Source organism: Colletes latitarsis, chromosome 4 (assembly GCF_051014445.1).
Source record: "Colletes latitarsis isolate SP2378_abdomen chromosome 4, iyColLati1, whole genome shotgun sequence".
Taxonomy (NCBI): Eukaryota; Metazoa; Arthropoda; class Insecta; order Hymenoptera; family Colletidae; genus Colletes; species Colletes latitarsis.
In genome coordinates this window covers 27,374,082-27,401,948 of record NC_135137.1, presented here as the reverse complement: position 1 = coordinate 27,401,948, position 27,867 = coordinate 27,374,082, and the positions used below count along the sequence as shown (strand labels likewise).

The 27,867-nt window shown below is 30.9% G+C and overlaps 5 protein-coding genes across 8 annotated transcripts in view; 4 read left to right on the top strand and 1 right to left on the bottom strand.

Annotated features, from left to right (window-relative positions):
• Nucleotides 1-3,011, top strand: part of LOC143341138 (uncharacterized) — a 230,344-nt gene extending 227,333 nt beyond the window's left edge. For 3 of the 4 annotated variants that reach the window (XM_076763830.1, XM_076763828.1, XM_076763829.1), the window contains exon 13: nt 561-3,011. In XM_076763830.1, the coding sequence (XP_076619945.1) occupies nt 561-749 (189 nt within the window). In that variant the 3' untranslated portion in view covers nt 750-3,011. The remainder of the gene's footprint in view (nt 1-560) is intronic. The other variant, XR_013079561.1, reaches the window with a different exon arrangement.
• Nucleotides 3,012-5,673: 2,662 nt separating this feature from the next.
• Atpsynb (ATP synthase subunit b, mitochondrial) lies at nt 5,674-7,368 on the top strand. The gene is made up of 4 exons (XM_076763194.1): nt 5,674-5,804; nt 6,207-6,365; nt 6,492-6,844; nt 7,009-7,368. Exons 1-4 carry the CDS (start codon nt 5,777-5,779, stop codon nt 7,183-7,185), a joined length of 717 nt encoding a protein of 238 aa, XP_076619309.1. The 5' UTR covers nt 5,674-5,776; the 3' UTR covers nt 7,186-7,368.
• Nucleotides 7,369-14,005: 6,637 nt separating this feature from the next.
• On the top strand, nt 14,006-15,240 carry Hsp90 (heat shock protein 90). Its single transcript, XM_076764232.1, is given in 6 exon segments — nt 14,006-14,055; nt 14,342-14,463; nt 14,466-14,594; nt 14,597-14,678; nt 14,680-15,035; nt 15,038-15,240. Coding segments are annotated over 6 exon segments (942 nt in total).
• Nucleotides 15,241-16,583: 1,343 nt separating this feature from the next.
• On the top strand, nt 16,584-22,258 carry Tudor-sn (staphylococcal nuclease domain-containing protein 1). Its single transcript, XM_076763536.1, has 9 exons — nt 16,584-16,884; nt 17,349-17,470; nt 17,546-17,688; nt 17,781-18,275; nt 18,364-18,841; nt 18,928-19,558; nt 19,638-20,087; nt 20,184-20,390; nt 20,484-22,258. Exons 1-9 carry the CDS (start codon nt 16,834-16,836, stop codon nt 20,586-20,588), a joined length of 2,682 nt encoding a protein of 893 aa, XP_076619651.1. The 5' UTR covers nt 16,584-16,833; the 3' UTR covers nt 20,589-22,258.
• A 2,623-nt stretch (nt 22,259-24,881) lies between these two features.
• Nucleotides 24,882-26,492, bottom strand: LOC143340952 (methylosome protein WDR77). The gene is made up of 5 exons (XM_076763400.1): nt 26,322-26,492; nt 25,852-26,188; nt 25,608-25,780; nt 25,329-25,521; nt 24,882-25,225 (listed from the first exon to the last, which is right to left on the bottom strand). Exons 1-5 carry the CDS (start codon nt 26,431-26,433, stop codon nt 25,027-25,029), a joined length of 1,014 nt encoding a protein of 337 aa, XP_076619515.1. The 5' UTR covers nt 26,434-26,492; the 3' UTR covers nt 24,882-25,026.
• Nucleotides 26,493-27,867: the final 1,375 nt, after the last annotated feature.

Sequence of the window (27,867 nt, the reverse complement as noted above, 5' to 3'; positions counted from 1 at the left end):
GTATATGTAGCGCCATCTCTTGAGGCCCAAAATAAAATGATAACATGGCGGCTAATTTGAAAATCGAGAATCGCGATTGCAATTCCAACAATGACACGAGGTGCTGTTTTAGACATTTGTTTCTTATTTATTTCGTTGGCTGGATAAAATAATAGACTATAATCATTTTCAATTCATTTTGGCTAGTCAGAAGCAATTGTTTGTTATATGTATATCAAATTTTTACTAATAAGAATAATAATCAAAACTTTTTTAATTAGCCTTTTAGACAAACAAAATTCAACCAAATTAATTTTATATGTAATTTTTGTAACACTATTACTCGTGTATAAGAATGATCTTTATATACAAATTTAAAGTATCATATATTATCTAGCTATATTTATTGATCTAAATTCGTGTATTATAATTGATACTAATATTCGAAAATCAACTCTAACCTCGTTATTACAAATATTTACCAGGAATCTTGCACATTTCTAAAAAATAATAAATGAAATAAGTTATCTAGTTTTAATTTTATAAACTGCAAACGATTCAATATTCTTTCCTATGTTTAGTCGATCGAGGAGGTATACGTGGACCATATGAACACCGTACGTTCGCCGCAGCCATCGTTGACTTTTATCATTAAAACGTCGTCCAGGCTATATCACTTAATGGCACCGAGTGCAGAGGCTATGCGTATTTGGGTGGACGTCGTATTCACCGGGGCAGAAGGATATCATGAGTTCGATCACGGCATCTGATCAGTTGACCCTTCTCATGTTTCTGGTCAAGAATCGTTTTTAAAGAAACACGATCTAACGTGAATTCTCACCTGTAACCTACAGGCTGAGAAAAATGAGCTTCGTGATTTACTTGAAGACAAGGTTAATCAGGAGTCAAAATACGATTGCCATGTTTGAAGTTGAATTTAAATCATACGTCAAAGATACGGGACTCTTGGATCTAACAAAGAAAATTGACTGTTGCATTGACGCTCGATTGCTTATTTAAGTAGCTGCATGCAAATTAAAATCAAAGTAATAGCATTAATGTTAGCATTAATGGAACATAATATTCGAAGTAGTGATGTATGCCATTGAGAACAACAGTAAGTGTTTTAGCTTAAAATCCGATACAAGGGTCCAGGAATGAATGATAATAAAAGATGATAAACTTCCAGATGACTTACACGATTTTGAGAAAGTAATTGAGAATCTAAAGCGAATGTTTGATTATTTGTGCCAATAAGTTTAAGAACAAGGGCATTAATGGTACGTCATGCAAAAGTATTATTCATTCGAGTACAGACTAATCGCAACTTCATTCTATTTAAAGAAAGAAAATGAATTTTATAGAATTTACTGTTAAAGTTTGTAGACATTTTTAATCTAGTCTTCCAACATAGATACTTTCAAGAACACATTAAGAAATGGTCTTTGACAATAGTTCACCATGTGTTCTAGAATAGAGCAGAGGTCAGGTCCCAAAAAAACTGTAAATACGTCCCATGTTATACATTTAATTTGACACTTTTAGTGGATATTTTAATACTGCGTATTACCAAGAATTATATGAAACGAAATCTTCTATGTCTTTATACATCCAAAGGAATTTTTAAAACATACGTACATGGTTTTTATAATTTTGCTACTTACATATTGTTACAAGGGCATCCTTCAACCATAGTAACAATTAGAGATGTTACAATGTTCGAATATTCGAGTAGTTCGAAACACGAATCGAACCGAACCAAAACAAACCGCAAACTCGAAAGATTCGAACCCCTCGAATGAAATCGAACGGTTCGAAAAAATTAAGTAGTTCGAACACTTACACTTTCTTTACCAATACTTTCACAAAAACCAAAAACTCTTATAATTAGTTACAGATAAATGAGCATGAACATCCAATAATGTTACATTTTTTATTTAACTTAGGCAATGATATTAAGATAAATTCTTTAAAAATTAATGTTTATCTGAATTTATATAGATTTAGACACAAAGAATAAATTGCGATTTAAAATATCCAAAAAATTCGTAATTGCAATAATCAGTTCTTAACTTTATAATATTTTATTGGAAAAAACGGAAAATGGGTGTAGAAAAAATAATGAAGTAAAGTACATTTATATTATTTATACACACATAAAATGTACATATGTACTTTGAGCATTTAAGATGCCTATGCCTGAATTACTCACCTTCTTTTGAACTGTTCGGATCTTTCGAAACTTCGTTCTGGAATCTGTTCAGATTATTTGAACTGAGTATAACTCGATTCGTTTTTTTCGAACGTTTGACAACTCTAGTAACAATTGTAGAATTTGTCATTTCATTAATGAAAATTATGAGTATTCCTCGAAATACAAGATAAACGTTTGTATTGAACTTATAGAGTTGTTTTTAAATAACGAATAAGTCCGTGAATAGCATGTTGAAGATGTAAATGAACTTTTCTAAAGTTTATAGAAACTACAATATTATGTTACTATAAACTTATAATTTACAGAAATCAAACTGCATTCACATCTTAAAATATTATACAAACAATTGTAAATCTTTGATCAAATTTTGTAACAGTTATCTAAATTTTAAGTCGAGAAATATCTTTAATCAACATAAAGATAGCTGGATATCCTGTGTAATTTGTAATAGAGCTACAGTTGTGTAAGCAATCATTTACGTATAAAAACATCTTGATTAATTGACATACATACAATAACCTTTTTACTTTAATGCCTTAGTGACTATCAGAACTATATTATATGTATAAGCGTATTGACCGTGACCGCTGTTAATTTCTTAAGATTATACGGTTTGCAAATATGAATTACAATGTCAATTTTTAACAAAGAACATATATTGTATGATTGGATCAATCTTACTAAAATTACCATATGCTACTAAATTAAATTATAAATTGTATCACATATCGTGCGTACGTATTTTTGGATATATTTACAAAAGATATTAAAATGCTCTTTATTAATAAACTATACACCCTATTAACGAATGTATAAATACCTGAGTATTTTAGAGGTACATGTCTTGTATAATAAAACAAACATATTTACAAGAACTTTAATTTTCATTAATATTTTGAAATATTTTTCATTAGATAAATCATTACAATCTTTTTAATGTGCAGAGTGTAAGTCAAGGTTAATTTTATGACAATTATTGTATTTTTAACAGATCTCTACCAATCTAAAGGTATAGAATCTTGCTATAATGGTTATGACATATAATTTCCTTACACCCTATACTACTTAAGATGTATAAAAGATACGATTATCTCTGAAGTCTAAGGACATATGTCAAATTTCATAAGAAAAATATTCTGTTCATAATTAGAGATGATTAGAAAATGCAAAAATTAACGTATCTAAAAATTCTTTTTGTAATTACTAAACTTACAAGACTTAGGAATGATTAACATTGACGTATCTCTATTTTCATGATTGAAAGTTACTAATATTTTTATTAATTCGCACTGTAAACAAAACTTCTTTCATTCGTACCAAATAATAGTTAATTTACTGAATGCTTCTAAACAAATGTAATGATTTTTTAAAACAAAAATACATATTTCGATGTTATTTGTTCGTAAGTCTTGTAACTTTAGAAGACAATATTTCCTAAACAAGGTGTTTGCAAACATACTTCCACAGAACAAATTTATTTGTTTAATGGTCCTACATACATCAATGTCCTCAAATCGGGACATTTAAATCTAAAACTTCCTTTGAAAGGTTAAGTAAACTCTCATTCATCATTAAACAAAGAATATGGTAACAACTACAATTGGGTCAAAATAGCCCTGCATCTGCTGCATGAGGGTTAATTACATACCTCTTGATATAATATAACTATAAATACACATTACGAAAGTTATAGTGACAAAGTGAGATGATTGCATGGCGATCAATTCTTATTAAATAAAATTCTTTTTGTGCCTCCATATAAAAACAAATATAAATATTATGAATGTAACGTTTGGTTTAATCGTTAAAGATACTGTATCGAAATTAATAATTGAAAGAAAATGTTGATACTATACTAATAGTATCTCTTTCAAACTATTATCTAAAAAAGTGAAAAACATTTAATTCTTACTGATTACTATTTGTATTCTTTTTTGTTGTTGTATATACGATATTTATCGCCCTGCATCTTGCACGATATTCCTAAAATAAAATTAAAGGAAAAATACTTATTTTTAGTTTAACGAGAATCTATACCGATATATTACTGAAAACCGAAATAAATATCAGTATTATTTTGATATTCTAATCGCAGAAATTATCAGTCTAATGAGTTTTCACGCTTTCGTCACCGAACTCTAGGACCAATCTTCGTCTGTTTATGTTCCACATCCCCTTTATTACTAAGTCTGCTATCCCATACTAGTATACAGTAAACTAAATGTGAAAACGTTATAAAATACATTTCCATCTTTAAAAGGTAATACCGATTTTTGACAATTACTAAGGTGTAACCACTAAGATCCGAAGATCACCTAAGTAGGGAATCTACCCCTGGTTGCATCACATCAGTGTCTGGGGACCATAACCTAAAATTATCAGGCTTCTCAACACTTTCTGTATCATCAAACTAGCCAACTTTACCAAAATTCTTCTCACTAGGCTAAGAACATTAACTCAATCAGGGTTTTCGACCTAACCTAAACCAGAAAGTCTCATTCCAGTTTCATACTTCCTCGCAAAAATGAACAATTATTAGCGTAGCTCAACAGAAAAAGTATAGCATTTCTTTGATCGCGTTAATTTGATTTTAATTAATCAATTTCAAATGTAAATGAGACGACCGATTAAAATTGTACATTCTCGAAGTGATTTAATTAATATTTACTTTACTTTGAAATCGAAACATTATCGATATATGTATAAAGTATTAAAACGCGAAAGAAAAAAAAATAAATGTGTCAATTTATTTTCACCCTGACATGAAACAGTTTTCTAATAGACGAGCAAGCACGTACAGTTGAAACAAAAATTAGTTTTCGACTGTCACGTTTAAATAGCTACAGTTACACAATATCACAGCCGATTCTAGTATCGTCCTTTCACGGAAAGAAGGCACAACGTGTTTGCATCCCCACTCTTACTGTAGTCCGCTGATTGGCTGTCACCGATCTTCATCACCGTTTTCGACCAATATTTGTGAGCCAGCGGACTGCAAGAGGAGTGGGGATGGAAACACGCTGTGCCTTCTTCTCGTAGAAGTACGGTACGAGCCATGCTGAGAGAGAGGCAGTAAAAACATGAGAGTCTGACTTTGCACTTGATAAAAAAAGTACGTATCATTTGTGCGTTTGTGTCTATCCAGTTCAAAATCGGACTCTCGAAGCTTTATTGTCTTTCGTTCAGCATAGTTTGTACCCACAATAAATATTCAATATCTACCATTTTCATGGTAACACGGAACATAAATAGGTTTATTAGCGAGTATCTTGAAAAGGAAATAATACAAATTATGAATTATTAAATTAAATAGAAATATTATTGTCATTAAAGAATTATATCAGCCTTATGTTACTACCACAAAAGTTACTATTAAATTCTTACTTAACGGAAAGAAACCTATAATAGAATTCAAATTTCCCTCTATCAATACCCCTTCCGCTCGTCGCTACCTTAGACTATTTAGTTCTGAGGTATCCCAACCATGGCGCTGTGAAGGAATCAGTAAAATCTTTAGGGAGTGCTTACACTGCTTACCCCTTGCCGACTTTGATCGACTCGTAAGGTGGTATCAAAGACAAAATGTTGTCGAGATTAGCTTTTCGTAATGGTGAGTTTGAATTATAAGTGAATGAACTATTGCTATTTTATTGAAAAAATTTCATGCTTTAGAAATAATAAATTCTTTGTGATATATTGTAACTGTCATTGTCAAGAACATGTCGGTTATTATACTGCCATTATGTAATAATACAGTGCTCCTATTAGGATATTTTACCTGAGAAGTGTGAATAAATACATTTTGTTGTTGAAATTTTTGTATATGTAATATACTTAATTTAAATAGGATTACAAATTTATATATGAAAGTCGGTAATTAATTTTGAATTTTGAATAATTATGATTGCCTGTTTTTTGAACGATTGGTTACAATATCCAGTTCTCTAATAGACTTAAACTCTTTTTAAAGATTTTGTTAAATACTTTCTAATTTTTTAAATTTATTTCAAAGCTCAATTAGTCTCTGTAGCCAGTAGAGGGATTCAAACTACAGTACCATCATTATCTGATGTACCACGTCCAAAACGTCTTATAGACCCATCTCCAGTTAGGCATGGATTTATTCCAGAAGAATGGTTTACATTTTTCTACCCTAAAACTGGTGTATCAGGTTTGTCAGTAATATATAACATAAAACTTTGCAAGTGAAAGACATAGAATCATACAATTTTATATCTAGTTTATAATAATGAAATCATAACTTTATGAATAATATTTATTTATATTTTATGTTTAGGTCCATATGTATTCTTAGGTACTTTGGGAACATATTTAGTATCTAAGGAGATTTATGTTTTGGAACATGAATTTTACAATGCAATTTCTTTGGCCATGATTTGTATTTTTACTGTAAAGAAATTTGGACCTAATTTTGCCAAGTTCTTGGATAAAAAGGTTGATGATTATGAAGCTGAGCTCAATGCTGGAAGAGAAGAAGAGATAAAAGAACATGAACATGTAATTAAGACCCTGGAAACAGAGAAGTGGCGTACTGATGCACAAAAAATGATTTATGATGTTAAAAAACAGAACGTTTTGATACAGTTAGAAGCTGTTTATAGAGAACGAATGATAGAAGTTTATAATGAGGTTCATTTTTTAAATACATATATTTTTTTCTAATGCTCAAATTTTAAAACTACTACAAAGATAATTATTAAAGATAAATTAAGCATTATTCTACATTTTTATAACATTTTCTCTACTTGTACTATTATTAATATCTATTAAAAATGCATTTATATTGTTTGTAGGTTAAGAAACGCCTCGATTTCCATGCTCAGCTAGATTCTGTGGAACGCAGAATTGCTCAAAAACATATGGTGCAGTGGATTATTAATGGCGTACTAAAAGCAATTACTCCAGAACAAGAAAAAGCTACTCTACAACAATGTATTAGAGATCTTGAAGCTCTTGCAGTAAAAGCATAAAATTTTATAACTAAGCTAGACAAAATAGTAAGATTATTATTAAATCTGGACTAGTTCATCATAAACAATATTGAGAAAGAACATTTCATCTGTTGCAATTACTGTGTTGTTTACCAATACATTGTACATTATACAATTATATTTGATTATAAATAAATGTCACTAAAAAACAACAGTAAAGAATGCATTATAATTCTCTAAATTGTATTAAAAATATTAGTATGAATGTACATTGTTTTTAAGGTGATTCAGAAGCAGAAGAGTGCTATTAAACGTATGAAACAAATTTCTTATCTTTTAATGTATAAAGTGTTTCATTTTAAGCTAAAACTATTAGTTCAAAACGATGTTTCAAAGGGAAGTTTCCATTTTGAGGACAACATTTTATAATTAACACAAGTTTTGTTTAGATGGAGGTGTCTCCAAACTTTCAAGATCACTTTTATTTTTTAAATAGAACTATATATTTTTTGTTAGCTATACATGCCCATTTGAAGATTAATTTATTGTCTTGATGTATGTTGATCTTTTAAAGTTATTTACGATTGTATAAAAATTTATTCTACTCCTGAATGATAAGTATATTTTCATGAAAATTGCCTGACAATTTATTGGCAGGCTTTCATTATCAACTTTATCTTTTACAAAGTTCCACAGTAAAATTCTAGATGTGTCAATCTTGATGAGAAAATATTTATATATTCTAATGAAAATTGGATAAAATTTTATTCTGATGACGGATAACAAATAAACGCTTTATTCGTCATTAATGAATAAATATTTATCCGAATAAAAACTTATAAGTATTTATATGAAAATTTATGCGAATAATATGTTCGGATAAAAATTTTTCTCGATTATATTATATTACAGATCAGCAAAAAGAATTATAAACAGTACTTAACGTAAAACATATTTTTGCGAGGTTTTTTTTATGAAACCTTATTATATGGACTTCTACAATTAGCTTCTCTTCAAATGTTGAATTAAAAAGTCTCTGCTTTTTGAAAGATTCATCATCGATGCATAACCACCGACGAGGTATACGAGTAGATCTTTCACCTAATGTATTTTTTCGGCCCGTTTCTCTAGAGCCTCTAGAGTCCCATTACCATTTCCGTGTCACTCGCAACGTTACCAACAGATTTAGAAATGAACACAAGAGGAAGTGAGACAGAAAATGAAATTACAGAAATTTTATTATTTTTTAACGGAATAGAAGCTGTACGGTCCATAATTGCATATTAATTGATTAATTTCATTGGAGTAATCAATCGATTAAGATTATTTAAAAATTTCAAGATTATTAAAATACCTAAGGATGTATCTCATTAATACGTACATCGCAACTCACATGTATTTACGCATACATTACAGTTGCTGCCCATCAATACTAATTCAGTGAATAGTTTCTCAACTGACGAGAACGCTAAAATCACATCTGAACTTTTCACTCGGTATGGCAATTGTTCGAACTGATGTACAAAAAGACACGTATTAACAAAAATTAACGAATAGAAAATGAGTAATACTACAGATACGGAAGTTATACATATGTGTCTTGATAAATCTAAAAATATACCCCTCCATTTATGCACACCAATTCACAGCCAAGTGTACGTGAGCTTAGATGCTTTGGACAGCTTCGGGAATTCAAGAAAGAAGGCGAATGTGAGTCTTTCTTTTTTGCTTTCGAAACAGCTGAAATCCGATTTGTGTCAACCTGCATACGATTTTGAGTCTCAACTGCCCAGGCATTTTTATTTTTCAATCTATTACACATAAACGAGGTAAAGAATAGACCTATCGTTAGTGGGATGAACGCTATCGCTGTACCATGAGTGTTTTATAACATGAGATACACTCTTCCAAAGTGGTACAAAATGTTAAAAAGATCATGCATCAAATTGTAAGGGGATCCTCGAAAGAAGGCTTTAATCTTCGTAATGGTTTTAATGGGTCGATGATCAACAATAATTTATGGTCACTGGTGGTCAACAGTGAGGTTGACATCAAGGTCAGCGGTCCAGTGAAGATCCAGAAATGGTCAAGAGGTGGGACCAATCGAAATAGCATTGTTCTCTAGACCAAGCGATTCTTAACTCTTCACGTTGACATTGTCTCCCCACTCTTCGACTTCCCCACTCGAGGACTACCGCTGGACAAATTCTTCAGTACCCCTGAAGCATCCAGAGGAATCGGGTCTCGCGGGCCGAAGCCAGGCCATTCGAGGAGCGCTGACCTCTGGGGACCAGGAGTGACCAGGACTGACCAGAGCTGACCACTACTGACCATTACTGACCAGTGCCGGACTGTGATGACCACTGGTAAGAACTATTTAAAATTGCTCTTCCCGCTTCTATTTTGTCGTTTGATACCAATTGAACGTTATGGAACTGTTCATCGCTTTTGCTAAATTACGAATCGTTTCTTATGTTACAGCTGGACCTTTGATGCTTCCTTGGTAATGGTAACTAATGCTGAACAAGTAGTAAGTTCACTTTACTTGTTTATATTATTATCACAAAATTGACCGGTTTATTTTATTTGTTGGGTCATAATTCGGTGTTGTTTTACTGTCCAGTTTTATCTGGTTATTATGTTTTCCTCCTCTATTTCTACTACTGCCTTATTTTTTGAATTGGCATGATTGTGGTGAATCATATACCATTTTTGTTTGCATATTATTTTATGAATTTTATTAACTCATGTATAATTTTTCTTTGCATACTATTTTATGGATTTTAATGTCACTAATTAAAATAAGATTTTTATTCCTGTGCTATTTCGCTAAGATATTTTGTTTAATTCTTGGATATTTTCACTCTGATTTCATCGTTGGATTTTCAATTTTGCATTGAATTTTCGAACTTTGTTTCTGTTCGTCTTTGAAATTTGTATGGTTCTTCGGACAATTCTGGAATCATTTGCTATTTTACTTCGATATTATACTCTCGTTACGCAAGTGTAGGTAGAATACTTTGCTTGTAACATTTGTACATTTCCTTAGGTAGGTCTAGCATCGAGAATCTTATAGATATTTAATTCTTGGATATTTTCACTCTTTGATTTCATCGTTGGATTTTCAATTCTGCATTGGATTTTCGATCTTTGTTTCTGTTCGTCTTTGAAATTTGTATGGTTCTTCGGATAATTCTGGAATCATTTGCTATTTTACTTCGATATTATACTCTCGTTACGCAAGTGTAGGTAGAATACTTTGCTTGTAACATGTGTAAATTTTGTACATTTCCTTAGGTAGGTCTAGCATCGAGAATCTTATAGATTCTCACTCTTAGGTACATCAGCACGACAAATTATTCCATCGCTTTGTCTAGTTTGCATGGTGTTTATTAAATTCCCTTTCGTATGTCACTAATATGAGTATTAATTTTAGTTTCAGATTATTCGCAGGGATATCGAAGTAAGACGCCACAACCGCCGAGGGACATTTAATTCTAAGTCGATTAGATTTAAGCTTCGTCGCAAATCTTAAAATTAACGTCGAAGATTTCTTTATTGTACATATTTTCGCGTCCTACCAAGCAATTATTCAATAAGTAGCTTCTCGTTCTCTCGTTCCCTCGTTCCTAGCTTCGGTCACCACTGTTTCATCGATTGAAACATGTGATCGGCCGTGTATCTGGTCCGAAAGATCTAATCGCCTTCCCATGGTAAGCTTGATTGAGGGAAAACGGCACTTCTCTGGAAGGTGTGGAGTTTCCGTATTCTGCGGAAACGCATACCTTCCAGCGGAAGTCGACCCTGTTTCAGGTACTCTCTCTTTGTCAGACAGCCTAAGTCGGGTCCTTCGGGCTCCCGGCGGGTTGCGTTGGAGAAATGGAGACCTCGATTCGGGGTTGCAGTTCTCTGTTTTCTTGTTGAGATCGAGTTAGCAAGGGCAGTAGGTTCGATCCTCGGATCCGCTGCACGGTTCAGCGTCGCGTCGCGTTGCGTATTCCACGATTTAGCTTCATCCCTCTTTTCAACCACATAATTGCTTGGTACAACTAACATCCAAGGAACTTTGTTTCCTTCTATCGTCCGAATTTTAGCTTCAACTTGACTAGACTTGAGCTTCGACGTTAATTTTAAGTCCCTATTGTATGCGTCTCCCAATGTTGCCAAGTAATTATTTAACAAGTAGCTTCTCTCGACTCGTCCTCTCGTTTCTTGCTTCGGTCACCGCTGTTTCGTCGAACGAAACATGTGATCGGCCGTCCAGTTTGTCCGAAAGATCTAGTCGCCTGCCAATGATAGATCGATTTCTAGAAATAGAAATCAATCTACCAAGGGCAGTGTCGATTCGATCCGAAGATCTGTTGCACGGTTCAGCATCGCGTCGCGTCACGTCTCCCATAATTTAGCTTCACCCCTTTTTAAACAAAATAATTACTTGGTACAACTAAACTAGAAGATCGAAGGAACATTACTTCCTTCTATCTCTCTAGTTTAGTAATCTAGCTTGTAAGAATGTAAAAGGGAGATCGATGGAACTTTGATTCCATCTATCTCCCTTCGGGTCTCCACTCGCAGCAACCTCCACGTGGTGAGACCTGGTAATCGAAGTCATCCACGATAGAAAAGTTATTCTTCGTGAGCGACACCGAGCTAATGGCTGCGAATTTAGAATTGCTTCTTGATATAATAAACGAATTTAGATTTATAGTTAGGCAGGTGTTTGGTTAACCATTATGTTCGGCAGGTTATTTTTATTTGAAGACAAATTCTTTTGAAAATTCTTTCAACTCTCTTCGTTGGTTGTGCATCTTTCATTGGTTGCACTTTCGTTTGTTTCTTCTTCGACCAACAATCGTTGGTCACAGAAGGTCTTTATTAATGGAGGGTGGTTGGGAATCGGTTAGTGCGGGTCTCCACTCGCAGCAACCTTCACGTGGTGAGACCTGGGTAATATTATTTAGCGTTTAATTAATAATCGTATCACTCTTAGCTGGGTAATGCAATTATTAATTAAAAACTAAACAATATTAGCAAATTGGCTGCGATCCGCCTTGCATAGGTCATCATAAATATAGAGCTTCTTCACTAGGTTAGTTTCGATTCTCATTGATTTATCAAAGATTCTAGAGTATTATCACAGACGAGGTATATATACGAGTAGATCTTTTACCCAATATATTTTTTCAGACCATTTTTATGGGGTCTCAAAATCCCATTACCATTTTCGTATCACTCGCAACGTTACCAACAGATTCAGAAATGAATTTTAATCCCTTCCATAGTCAACTCACATGTATTTACGCAACACTACAGCTGCTTGTCCATCACTAATTCAGAAAATAGTTTCCCAACTGACCGCCATCCATGAGAAGAGGACGCTAAAATTACTTCCGAATTTTCAGGTCGGTATGGCAGTCAGATTGAGCCACGAAAGTCCATTGGGTGAAAGGTCTACTCGTATATTTCGTCTATGATCTTGCGTAGTAGCCGGTAGAATCATCGGGAAAGATCGGATATAATCGTACACGTTCGATGGGGTACACGTGTTCTTCCACGGTGAATAGATCCCATGAGAAGATAGAAGTGCAAGTTATTAACCTATCTGTACTGCCCCTTTTACATTTCCGCGTATATTTATATCAAAGACATAAAACATATCTTAAATATAATATAAGTAAATTAAGTAATACTTAATTCTTTTCTCGCAAAAATACTCGAATATTAAACAAATTTTATTAATTTTACATCAAGTATACATATATGTACACTACAATTTTGTGAATATACCTGTGTAATTAATATGAATTTATTATTTGTTTAATGTCCGAATATTTTTAAAACATAAAAATTAAACACTACGTCAGATTCTAAAGTTCACAATATATATTTATAAAATCCACAAATCCGAAAAGCATACGGGTTAAGCAGACAGTTGCTGTCTGTATCGACACAAACTATTCCATTAGTAACAAGATACAAAAAAGTTAGATTGCAATGTAAAATAAAAATTTGATAAAGGACACCTAAATAAAAATCTTATTCTGAGTCATTTCCTTCTACGTTAATGCAGAGTTATATAAAGTTACGAAATTATGAGAAAACAATTATAAGATTATTACTAATATACAAATAAACGATTAAACACGATATACAAATTGAGAGACAAATTGTGAAATATACACAAGCAATCTCGCTTTACCTCGCTTTAAACATTCTTTTTCGATATTATATCCCTCTAAAGGAACATAAAAATTCTTTTAAAGGAGCTAAAATTTTATACTTGGCATCCATTTTCCTTCCCCTCCAATCTATCGAAATTTCAAATCGATCAATCACAGGTATCATTCGAAAGAATATTCTTATATACGAAAAATCGAGAACATTACTACTGGTAGTCAAATTACATTTTAGCACATATTAGAAAAAGAATATTATTGCAAATTTTTTTTTTCTTTGCAACTATAACAGACTTAGAGGGAACCTTTCAGTAATTTTGATATACATATGTATGAAGTATTGTCGTTAGCAAGTAAAACTCACCAAAGTCTCCTTTCTTCCTCCATTATTTTCCTTGTGAAAGTTATTGGTTTGTAATTAGATCATTGGTTTAGTCCTCTTAAATCTTCGTCTATTATCATTATCATTAAGTAGCTCGTTTGCCAATTCGTTGGGGTGAGATTACGGTAATGTGTAAAAAATGTTATCTATATGTATAGCATAATGTCCATCGTTATCAAACACATATATTTGTATTCATAAATGCATCTCTATAAACATATTATATATATGTACGTCATTTGATGAATTTTGACATTTATCACATAAGTTTATCGTGATTTTTTGGCTTACAGATATCACAATGATTTTAGATATGTTCAGCATGTCATCATTTCCGATTACTACACAAATGTAATCAGAAATTATTCATTTTATCTTATTTTAATTGCTTTTGTTTCTACACGCTAAATATCTTGTGAATTCATCTTACAAATTTTATAAATTATTTATATCGAAAATTACGCCAAAATTTGTCAATAAATATATGTTATAATAATGAATTTGATAAAATGTCCCAGAATTCTGACGGACTTCCGCTATGCGCTTTTTAAAATCTTCGAAACTCGATAAAAGCGACAGCGACGCGCCAATGTTCAAATACTTGGGAAAGTGATTGCGCAGAGGAATGATCGTTAAGTGTTAATTTCATTGAGAATGAAAAACAGAAAAGTAACATCGAGTCGTATGCAAGTAAAGCCTTTATTATGGACAATTGTGATGATCCTATTTCAGAATATCTCAACTTCATTAAAATTATGAAAACAATTTTATTAAGAAATACTTAGAATTCTTTGAAGAATTGTCAGAAGATAAAAAGAACTACAACAAATGTTATCAACAATTTAGTAAAACTTTGAAAGTATATATTCATGAAATGAATAGTCAAAATAGGATTACACATCCGCCTCTGGAGATGAAATGTGTTCACTGAAAGATTACGTTGGCAAAATGAAAGAAAATCAGAAACATATCTTCTAATAGTTCATTTGTAGAAAGGGTTCAGAAACGTGGCTTTGAAGTAGCATACGTAACAAAATCTATTTATGAGTATGTTGTATAGTAACTATACAAATTTGATGACAAACAGTTGGTTTTTGTAATAAAAGAAGGGTTAGAACTTCCAGAAGATGAGGAAGATAAAGTTAAATTTTAAAACTTCTGTGAAGTCATGAAAAACATTTCTAAACAAGAAGGTGAAATATTGGTCACATCCCAGTTTGAATGGATATACTATGGATTAGAAATCAATCCATATCGTCCGATTATAGAAAATATGAGGAAGAGTATTGAAACAGACAAATACGATAAATATATAAATGATGTGGTTATACTCAGTTTGAAACAGAGCTATTATCTTTTGGTTTTGTAGTTGAAGACTTAATAGTAGATACATCCGGAATTTACAGAATGATTAAATTTGGTCCTGGCTTTGACAATGAAGAAACACTAAATGTAGAAAATGAGAAGATGGGTGAAGAAATTTCTTCGTCAGAAATTGACACAAAAGAAGTACCCAAGATGGAAAAAGTAGATTAAATCTCTACTGTTGAATTGTATTATTGAACTATATCTAAAGACTTATAGAGTGTAGAAAGACTATTACAAATTACTTACTACTTAAGTATTAAAGTATTTTATTTTTCATTTTTATATTTTTGTACAACAGAAAGAGGTACCATACTATAAGTATGCATAATATAGTTTTATAAGATCTCTATTTATTTGATAAATATGCTGTAAAAACATAATATGATATTTGTATGGATATGTGTTTAAAGCTACAGCTGTATTTTTTTTAGTAATAAATCTTCGGACAAATTTGAAGGTCGTTTATGAGTAGTGTTTTAAATATACATATTTAACATTCATGTTATGGATTTAAATCAAGTTAAGTCTTAGTAATCTGCAACAACAAATTATTCAAAGGGGGTCGGTGATAAGTAAGAAGTTAAGAATCTCTGCTTTATTTAATTTACTCAAAATCTTAAAAATTACAAAAAGATGTTTGGTCGAATAAAAATTTACTTCGAATTTTTACCTTAGCAAATAAATCTTGTTTGAAATACTTTATATAAATATTTATAATTATATTATACATAACATTTAAGCATAGTGTTTCAATAAAGTTAAATTTACAAATGCAAAAAAACCTTAATTTAGTAAATTATTAGAAAAGAAAGAGGAACTGTCCAAATATTTTTAAAATGTGTAAAAAGCAAAGTCCGTTAAATAATAATTTATATATTTTCAAGTATAACATAAACCACTTATATATTAAGAACTACAAATAATTACAGTACAAAAATAACATTAGGAAGTATACAAATTAATCATAAATTTTATTGTTTAATAACAACGAAAGATTATATATTTAATTTTATACGGAAGTGAAATCATTTATTGTAATAAAATTAGCATCTTCATGCTTGATGTTGAAACTATAAATTTATTGGTATATAAAAATATTGACATTGTAGAGCACGTTGCCTAACTTTCGATTATCCTAATACATTTCACCATGATTCACTGCACGTGGTGAACGGATTCACCGATCTTATATAAGTGCACACATAGCAAACAAGTTTCATAATAACATAGAGTGAATAGTAAAATTATAAACTTCGATATCCCCAAATGGAGAAATTTCTCAGAAATTTGTGTTATTAGCTAAAACTTAGGAACAAACATTTGACGATACGTATCGCAATTATTTATATAAAAATAGATAATTGAATGTTTACTTATTATGAACATTTGAGTAACAAATAAAGTGTTGATATTTTTTCTACCGATCAAACCATTATCAGTGTAGGTTGACCGATAGAGCGCGACACTGCTGGTTGTCGAAGTGTTGCGTGTTGCCACATCACCACCAAATCAAACGTACCTGGACGATGTTTCTGTGTAGATTGCGCTCGTGCCGACTCTTCCACAATACGTGGAAAGCGTGAGTTTCTTTACTCCGATTCAACATGTCAAATTTTTCTTGAATTTCTGACGAGTATTCACAAAAAAGGGAAAAGTTTGCGAGCAGACAGTGTCTATTTACCGAAGAGCTTTCCTGGCACGGTATAGACTAAGAAATTATAGATTTTTTCTCGGTGTTTAACGCAATAAACGATCGACACCATGAGCGCACCCCAGGGGCAAGTGAAATCGGGAAACGGAGTAGTAAAACAGGTAAGGTACACAAATTCTATAGGGAATCTGTTGGTGAGGTAATTTGTTACTCAAATACAAATATGATTTATGTGATTACTATTATATATAACCTAATATTTTGACATCTGTGAAATCGTATTCAACTCGGTTGGAGTGAAAAATCTATACCGAAAACATATGGTCCTTGCATCAAAGAATTTTCGTTCTGTACGTTATTTTTCCCAACAATGAAATATTGATTGCCATTTAGACATTTATGACATTCGTGAGATTGGATTTAATACAGTATTAACTTTAATGTAATAAGCATATTCTTTAGTCTATGTTGGTATATTTTAAAAAGTTTTAAATAAGATTCATCTTTATCCTTTCAGTCTTCTATGAAAAGTATGATATCTGCTACCATTGTATGCGATATTGTATTATAAGAAAAGAATAAATTTGCCTGTTTTGTTTTTCCACGTAGAAACTTTTATTTTAAGGTTACTTCAGGAGATACTATTGTCATTCGTGGTCAGCCGATGGGTGGCCCGCCACCTGAAATTACAATAACTCTTTGTAATGTTACTGCTCCAAAATTAGAACGTTGGAAAGGAAACGATAGGTACACATATAATTGTTATATAAATATATCATGTAATTATAAATACATTTCAAAGTAATGTTTTTTTTTTTGTAGCACGGATGAGAGTAAAGATGAACCATATGCATGGGAAGCTAGAGAATTCTTACGGAAAAAGCTTATTGGTCAGGATGTGTTTTTTGTTACAGAAAAATCAGTAAATACAAATAGAACTTATGGTACTGTGTGGTTGGGAAAAGGTATATGTGCTTTGTATAGAAATTTTGTCATTCGCAGTGTATCAAAATTTATCACGAAGTAATCCATTTATTAAATTCTTTCATAATTACAGACAGAAATGGAGAAAATGTGATTGAAACATTAGTTTCTGAAGGTTTGGTAACTGTAAAGAAAGACACTCGTAATCCCAGCCCTGAACAGACTCGATTGATCGAACTGGAAAATACAGCTAAAACAGCTAAAAAAGGAAAATGGTCAGAATCACCATCCTCTGAGCATATACGCGATGTAAAATGGACTGTAGATGATCCTCGAAAGTTGGTTGAGAAATTTGGGAAAAAGCCAGTGAAAGCTATTATTGAATTTGTATTTGATGGATCTACAGTGAAAGCATTTTTATTGCCTGATTTTTATAATGTAATGTTAATGATATCGGGTGTCAGATGTCCTGGTTGGCCAAATGGAAGACGTGAGAATTCGGTAGGCGATCCTTATGCAGATGAAGCAAGATATTTTGTAGAATCTCGCTTACTGCACAGAGATGTTGAAGTAGTACTTGAATCTGTCAACAACAACAATTTCATTGGTAGCATTCTTCACCCAAAGGGTTAGTGTAGTCTAAAACAAATTAAATAAATGAAATTTCTTTATTCGGTATTCAAATAAGTAATTACAAATGTTTTTGTATTCAACAGGAAATATTGCAGAAATTTTATTGAGCGAAGGATTTGCCAAATGCCAAGATTGGTCGATTAGCAATAGCAGAGCTGGGGCAGAAAAGCTTTATCTAGCAGAGAAAGCTGCAAAAGAAGCACGTTTACGTTTGTGGAAAGATTATAAACCGTCAGGCCCGCAAATAGAATTCACTGGTACCGTTGTTGAAATTGTTAATGCAGATGCTCTTATAATCAGAACACAAAATGGAGAGAACAAGAAAGTCTTTTTGAGCAGTATTCGACCACCATCCAGAGAAAAACGGGTTAACGAAGAACCTAATAATACGGCTAGAAAAGATTTTAAACCTCTTTATGACATCCCCTGGATGTTAGAAGCTCGTGAATTTTTACGTGAAAAATTCATTAGAAAGAACGTTAAAGTTGTTGTTGATTATACTCAACCTGCTAGAGACAATTTTCCAGAAAAGTTATGTTGCACTGTCACGTGTGGTAAAACGTACGTTGTTCAATTTTTTGTTACAATTATTTGTATTAATTATTGCAATAACTGTTAGTAATTTTTTAATATGTAATATCTTTTAGAAACATCGCAGAGGCACTGGTTGCACGAGGTTTAGTAAGAGTGATCAAATATAGACAAAATGACGATCAACGTTCATCTCACTATAATTTGTTACAAGTTGCTGAAAGTAAAGCAGAAAAATCTCAGCACGGTTTACACGCAAAGAAAGATATACCAGTGCATAGATTGGTAGACCTTTCTAACGATCCTTCTAAAGCTAAAGCATTTCTGACATCTCTTAAACGAGCGCAAGGCATTAAAGGTGTGGTCGAATTTGTCACGAGTGGTTCGCGCCTGAAACTCTATTTACCGAAAGAAGATCAGCTTATTACGTTTGTTTTGGCTGGCATACGAACTCCTCGATGTCAAAGATCATTGCCAGGTGGAAGCATAGTTAAAGCTGATGAATATGGTGAAAAAGCGTTAGCATTCACTAGGGAACATTGCTTCCAAAGGGATGTGGAGATTAAAATTGAACATACAGAAACGAAAGGAAGTGGATTTATTGGATGGTTAACAGTAAATGATGTCAATATGTCTGTTTCTCTGGTTGAAGAAGGGCTTGCAGAAGTTGTTACTTTTCCTGATTTTGGAGAACTAACAAGGACGCTTAAAGCAGCAGAAGAACGTGCCAAAACGAAGAAGCTAAATGTAAGAAGTGTAATAGAAATATCATTTGAAAGTAGAATATATAATTTATAAATGTTATACTAATTATTGCGTATTACAGATGTGGAAGAATTTTGTTGAAATACAAGTAGAGAATGATAAAAACGAAAATGATAAAGAAATTGTAGAGAGAAAAGTCGACTATCAAGAGGTAGTGATTTCAGAGGTCACTGAAGATCTTCATTTTTACGTGCAATCTGTTGATCAACGTAGTATGTTAGAAAACTTGCTTTCACAATTACGCCAGGAACTATCATCTAATCCTCCACTCCCAGGTGCTTACAAACCTACCAGAGGAGACTTAGCAGTTGCTAAATTTACTGGCGATGATCAGTGGTACCGTGTTAAGATAGAAAAGGTTTCTGGTTCAAATGTAAGCGTATTTTACATTGATTATGGTAACAGAGAAATGATTAATGTTACAAGAGTCGCTGACTTACCGTCACGATTTGCTACTGATAAACCTTATGCCCATGAACATAGCCTTGCTTGTGTTGCACTTCCTAATGATGTAAGTATTCCCTTATTAAATAATTTTAAACGCTTTATCTTTAAAAGATTATAACTATTATAAATGTCATGTCCTATCGTTTACCAATATTTATAGAATGATGATAAAAAAGCAGCAGTTGAAGCTTTTAAGGAAGATGTAATGGACAAAATCTTATTACTAAATACGGAATTTAAGCTCACCAGTAATGTTACTGCTGTAACATTAGTCGATTCTTCTACTAATGAAGATATCGCTAAAGGTCTTATTTCTGATGGACTATTACTTGTTCAGAATCAACGTGACAGGAGACTTACTAAATTGGTAAGTTGATTTCTTAAAGTATTGTTATGTATATGTAATTACGTAATAATTTTTCTTTTTTTTTTTTCTTTTTTATTTTATAATTTATTTTAGATTGAAGAGTATAAAAAAGCAGAAGAAGATGCAAAACATAGTCGGCGTAATATTTGGAGATATGGTGACATACGTGCAGATGACGAAAAAGAATTTGGATTGTAAAAATGCTCAAGGACTGGTTAAAAAGTGATTGATACAGGGAAAAAGACATCATGTTATAAACTGCATAATAAATATCTAAGAATCTATCACATAGATTAACAAAAATTAATAAATGTCCATACGAGAGTTACATGTTGCATTGGTTATGATGCAATTATATTTCATTATATCAAAGTATGAATTGTACATAACAATTTCATTAATCTTGTAACTTTTGAACGGAACAGTGGCATAATATATTGCATAATATATTTTCATCATTCATTATTTCTATCGCAATGTAAAGTTTTATTATTAATGAATTTAAAAAGTAACGTATATAAGCATTTGAAACTTTACATGATCTATGTGCAATTTATTTTTACTCGTTTACATTTTGATTGAGAAAAATAATTTTTGTACGTGTTTTTGTCGCATTTAAACTCACTATATACGAATTATACAAATTATTATAAAGCTCATACTTGTACATTTTGTCAAGCATACTCATTTAACTTAAATATGTAAAAATTCATATCAAGAAAGTATATAATATTTTGAATAAAAGTGGCATCAGTAAATCATAGCTAAACCAGTTTAGCTATTAAATACAATATATGTATGTTGTTATGTGTACATACAAATCGTCATTCAATAAAAATATTCTATAAATATTTTCGTTATTTATACTCAATTATTAAATTTATTTTACTTATTACTGGTGCCGCTTTATTTGCATCAAAAGTAGTATTTCATTGAATAATCATGAAAACATTTTTTTTTTACTTACATCGGTTAAAATTATTTTTGTCCTCTTATCTCATATTATTATGTACTATGAACATTGCAAAAATTAGACATTCATATTTAAATAATTGACTCATTCTACAAATATTTAATATGGTGTTAAACTATATTCATTATTTCCTTTATAAATTACAAATATAAAATCTCATAAAACTTAGGTGTCTGATGAACGTAAATTCCATATAAAAATTAACATTTTTAAAAATAATTAAAATTAACCATGTTTATGTCAAAGAAAATTAATGTAATTTAGTGAAAAGATTAGCATGCAAAGTATAATTTTCAAGATATAAACTTATTAAGAATGAAAGAAACAATGAATGTTTATAATCAAAGTAAATAATATCTTATAAATATTTATAAATGTTATTAGCTAAAAAAATTAAATCAGCAGCATATTATTAAATATTTAATCTATGGAATTGTTCATTTTCTAATCAAGAATTTAGAGATTTACTGGTGGAAAGAAGCTGAACTCATTACTTGAACAATATTTCAGTAATTTAGGTGAACATACAATTGAAATGGATGAATATATTATAAGATTATGTAATACAGGTAAAGGTAGATTTGAATTCTTTAATACTACTATATTATAAACATTAAGGTTCACAAAAGTTTTGTCCTTGTAAATGTATGGTATCTATTATACTTGGCATATTATGCTACATATTTCTCTCTTATAATATCAAATCATCAGATAAAGAATTATATTAAATGTTCTCAAGAATATTGTATTTAGTTATATTGTATAAATATGCAATTGTCGTTTCTGTCTATCTATAGAATGAATACATCTAAATTTTGAAAAACAATTTAGTGTTATAATTTTGTTAAAAGCAAACTTACAAATCTTTGAAAGCTAGAAGCATTACTGTTTACGTAATTTAGAAATGTGATTAATTTCTAACTACCTATTTCACAATGACATACATAAATTGTATGTTGTGTATTGCAAATAAACTCTGAAAATGTTTAATTTGAATCAATATCATTTTATTAACTATATCTTTTTTTTTTTATTACAACACTTATTGTTGCAATATTGTTTAATTACTATTACTTGAAAATAAATAAACAGTTGGAATGGTGAAACCAACTGTTTGTACTTAATAACTTGCCTGAAATCTATTATTTTGGAATGTTCGAATTTTTGTATTATATTAAAAAATATACAGGGTATCTGTTTTATCTGGAAATGCGGAATGTTTCAGAAAAGATTAAAGATACGTATAAAAAGATATTTTTACAGAAGTTGTTTGGTCTAAAGAAGGAAATGATACTTTTTAATCAATGGAAGAATGGAGATTTTAAGGTCAAGTTAATATTTTTAAATAAAATATATTTATTTATAGATAATAATAAGTACAAGTTAATACGAATCCAATAACGTGTAATGAAGTCATTTCGATCGATAGAAGCATAAAAAATCGTAGTAATGTCGAGTCATTATGTTATACACTGTTCTGCTATACTCCGCGCAATCGCCACATGTTTAATAGAAGATCACTGTTTACCTTTTATGACCCTTTCAGTTTTGAAAAGGATAACTAGTTTATAGATTGTTGGCGACCGGTTTTGACCTATCTGAATGCCGTGCATAATATCTATCAATAATTTGAGAGTATAAGAGTTTATACAAACTATCACTTATCAGTCCAATGTCCAATCTCGCTTCGATCAGGTTTCACGGTTTATTTTCTATACGCTCAAATTCTAGCCTCAAACTTCGTTTCCACAATTACACGTGTGTAATATGCATACATACAGGGTGTTCGGCCACCCCTGGGAAAAATTGTAATGGGAGATTCTAGAGGCCAAAATAAGATGAAAATCAAGAATATCAATTTCTTGACTGAGGCTTCATTAAAAAGTTATTAAAAAATTAAATTAAAAAATCATTTCGAATCATTCTGAAAAAATTATTTTTAGTTGCGGGGGTCAATTACAATCATTTTTGGTCATTAGACATACCCTCGAAATCTTACCCACTTTCGAGAAAAAAATTGTTTACCGAAAATCTAATGTGAGGCCAGAGAAATGCTTCCCTGAAATTTCATGCATATTTTTAAAACGTCATAACTTCTGAATGGATTGGACGATTTTAATATTTCAAAAAGCAATCAACGCGTATTTTAGTGGAAAACATGTAGAAATTCTAACAATATTGAAAAAGTTGTTCCTTGACCATGTAATGTGATAAAAACCCCCTAAAACTGATTCAATTTTCAAACTGCCAATACTCCTACAATAGCGAATATATTTCAATGAAACTTTTTTTTAAATAGAGCTCAAGGGTACCTACAAAAAAGTATTAGACAACTTTTCTATAGGGCGTCAAACAAAATTACTAAAATTCAAAAACGAATTTTTAAGAAAAATCGACAGGTGCCTAAATTTTTCGACGAAAAAAAATATTTGTAATCGTTCTAGAAAAATTATTTTCGGTTGCGGGGGTCAATTACAATAATTTTTGGTGAATAGACCTAACCCTGAAATCTTATCCACTTTTGAGAAAAAAATTCGAGGTGTGAAATTTTTTCACAAAATTAAAAAATTTCAAATCGTTTTGGAAAAATTATTTTCGGTTGCGGGGCTCAATTACAATAATTTTTAGTGAATAGTCCTACCCCCAAAATCCTACCCACTTTCAAGAAAAAAATTCAGTTCGGGCGGAACTTTAAACGTTAATAACTTTTTAACGAAACCTCCATCAACAAATTACTATTCTTGATTTTCGCTTTATTTTGGTCTCTAGAATCTCCCAATAAAATTTTTCCCAGGAGTGGCCGAACACCCTGTGAATAATGTAAATACGTACAGTTTAAATTTTAAATGATTGAAAACGGATTAATATAAATCGACTCTAAATGTCTATTGCCGCATAAAAGGACTAATGCCGACGCCAACTTAACTGCGCTTAACAGTATAGCATATGCACAGCATCAGACCAATTTTGACATTCTTCTATACAGTTTAAATGGAGATACTTATGTATAAAAACGCATTGCCTCGACAGCAGGAAAATTCTCAGCGTAAATGTTTTGCCGATACAGTATTACTTTCTTACATAAAACTAAAACTTCATAGGACAATTGTGAATTTTACATTACTACCAAGGGATCAAATTACTAAATGTTAGAGACAATCACGTGAAGTATAATAAATTGGAGATGTAATGCACGATGATTCGATACCATGATAATTTTTCACGATTTTATTGGCCGTATATTAATTTTTATAACATTATGCATACATATATGTAGCATATCGTTTAAAAACCTAACTAGATCTTTAAATCCTTCATTCTTTCAGCGAAAAAAAAAATTTATGTCCCTTTTCATACAAAACAATTTCTGTACAAATATTTTTTCATATTTTCAGTTCTTTCTGAGATATATCATATTTCCTATCGTGATTTGATAGAACAGACACCCTGTATATTTTACTAATAAAACGAAAATAATTACATAATTAGAAACAATATATGGAAATATAAATATGAAAAATACACAGGAATACTGGTTACACAGAATACAAGTGAAATAAAATAATTATATTAAATAATATGAAAATTTATTCTTACAGATAGAAATGCCAAAGTACTAGTGTACAAGTAAAATATAATCCTCGGTTACAAATATACTAAGCATTATTTATTATGACGGGAATATATGTCGTGTCTGAGCACTGTACTATCCCAGGAACAGGAAAATAATTGATCTTTGTACCACGAAAGTCCACGAACAAAATCAGTGTGATCTTCATTTTTGTATATCGATGAAAAGTTGTTATTTATATCAAGTACTTGCACGAAGTTGTTATCACAGCAACAGGCTAAATCTTCTGATCTAAGATACAATAATATGGTATAGCATATGTAGTTTTCCAGGCTATTAATATTTCATTTTTTTTTTTTTTAATTTATATTTTCAATTCATTTACTCGTATTACCTTTCAGGATTTGGATTAAATAAGAGTTTTTGTACTGGTCTAGGAAATATACATGCTTCTTCTAATACAGAGGCACCTGGTTTTCTAATATCCATTAATACAACATCTCCATTATCAGTACCTATCGCTACAATGTGATCTAAAATGGAATTCCAATTTACTGTTGTCAAACCTATATCTTTTTTTAGAATACCTTAAAAAAAAAATGAAAAAATATATTTAAGTTATATAAATGAAAATAATTAAATTATCGCATTATGTTATTGCTTTAATACATACTTTGTGCTGGTTTTGATTGTCTTAAATCCCACATTAATGCCTCACAATCTAATGACGTTGACACAAATGTTGTATTACTCCTAGGTCGTACATCAACGCAAGTAACTGCATTCTCATGAGCACACGGAAATGAGTATGTTGCAATTAATTCTGTTATATCCCACACTTTTATACTACAAGGTAATGAGCTTCTGTATCAATCAATTCATACTTTTACTAATATAAAGCATTCTATATAAATTACCAATAATCCAATTCACCGGTAACTAAATGTTCATTATCATTAAATATAGAAAGAGTTACAAGAGTACTGTTATGCGAGGAAGTGAATCCTAAACATTGTATCATTGGAACATGTTTATCGCCAACTTCAACGAAATTAAACACTTGCAAACATCCATTATCGTCTGCAACTACAAATTTATTATGTTCCAAATAAGCACCATCGCAAACACCTCTTTCTGTGTTTGTAGTAACAAGAGCTTTGTCTCTATCAAATTCTGAAATTTGGTTATAATACCAGATACTACCGCTCCAATGTTCAGCTGTCATATTTGAACCTCCAAGAATTGCGCTTGTGTCTGTAAATAAATGAACATGTTAATATTTTCGCATTTATACAAGAATATATAAAGAGTAATGTATTTATCATCCATAGTAAAATATTTTACAAGTTTCATTCAAAAATTATATAGAAGATTTAATCTATGTTACCATTATAAATTAAAATGAATTGCAAATTTTTATCAGAAATAGGTAGCCTATCAGCTGCTGTCATATTTTTATAAATATCAGCATTTAAATTAGGATCTTTTAAATCATCCATAATAAACAAATTTTGTTCAAGTAGAATCTGTTTCAAACAAAACACAGAATATAAATTTAACAACGATCATAGATAAATAATAACTTAGATACATATCTCCTCGGAGTTTAGAAGCCTGTATAGTACTGCGAGTGGTGATAAACGAAACTAAACAAATGAAGAGAAATCTAACTTTTACATCAATCTCCTTTTTGTACGTCTATGCATTACTTATATTCATTGTAGCTTTATTTATTAAAATTATTTATTAAAATCGCTATATCTAACCGCTTACTATGACACTGGCTTAGTGACTTTTAAATCAAGAAAAATTGCGATCAAATTTTGTTTGCAGAAATACACGTTTTCAGACATCTAGATCATGTTTTAATTATTAAAAGAAAATGTTTATTGAATTCCTGTTAACATGATTGCGTCTAAACGGCATAATGGATTTTGATAAAACTTTTTTTTTGATTTTGAGAACAATCGATCCATAAAATAATAATGGTTATCTTTTGTAATTTTTTTTTGTCAATATAAAAAGAATTACATTTTATAATAAGAAGTTAAATAAACGCTCTCTTTACTTGCTCTAATAACAAAAAAGTAAAATCAAGTGTTTTGCTTTTTCATCTTCAGTTATAAAATATTCGTCGTCAGACATGAAAATTTGTTTGTAATAAATATTGGTTTAATTTATTCATAATGTGTACTTTTATTCTATGTATGTATTTGTAATATATGTATACATATACATATTTTTTAATATGCTTGTAATGTATTATTTATACATGTATATTATTTATGCATTGTAATGTACATATGCAGAAAGACTATACTAATAATGTACAGAAACTATATGATCTAAATAAGTTTTTAAAATTATCATAAATAGAGATGAGAGAAAGGTGTTAGATTCAATTGATTCAAATAGCCTGGTGACTCCTCATAGCCAATTTAAAGGGCCAAGGTCAAGTAAGGACTTTAAAGGTACCGCTCGGAGTGGTACCTCATTGAATCCCTACTCTTCGAAGGCGTCATTTTTAACCGCCACGCCAACTATCGTCGATTATTCTCACACTTTTTAAAATTTTTCGTGTTGGTTGGGAATCACTAATTTATGTGGTGCAGGGTGTATTTATATAAACAACAACACAAGAGTATATTACAATAACAATATTTATTGAAAAAACTTGTTAAGTACTGTGATACAAAATCTGATATAATCGAAGTGAACTGGAACGTTAATAACATCGTGTTACTTCATATAAGATTTCTCAAAATGGCGGCACTTTTCTTTACCAACTACCTACAAGTAAGAAAACTAACTAGGAAGATTCCCTACAATGTTGCTACACATTTAAGGAAAATAATGAAAGCAATCGCATAATATATTCAATTAACATGCAACAATATCTTTGACAATGCATTCGGCAAATATATAAGTTATAT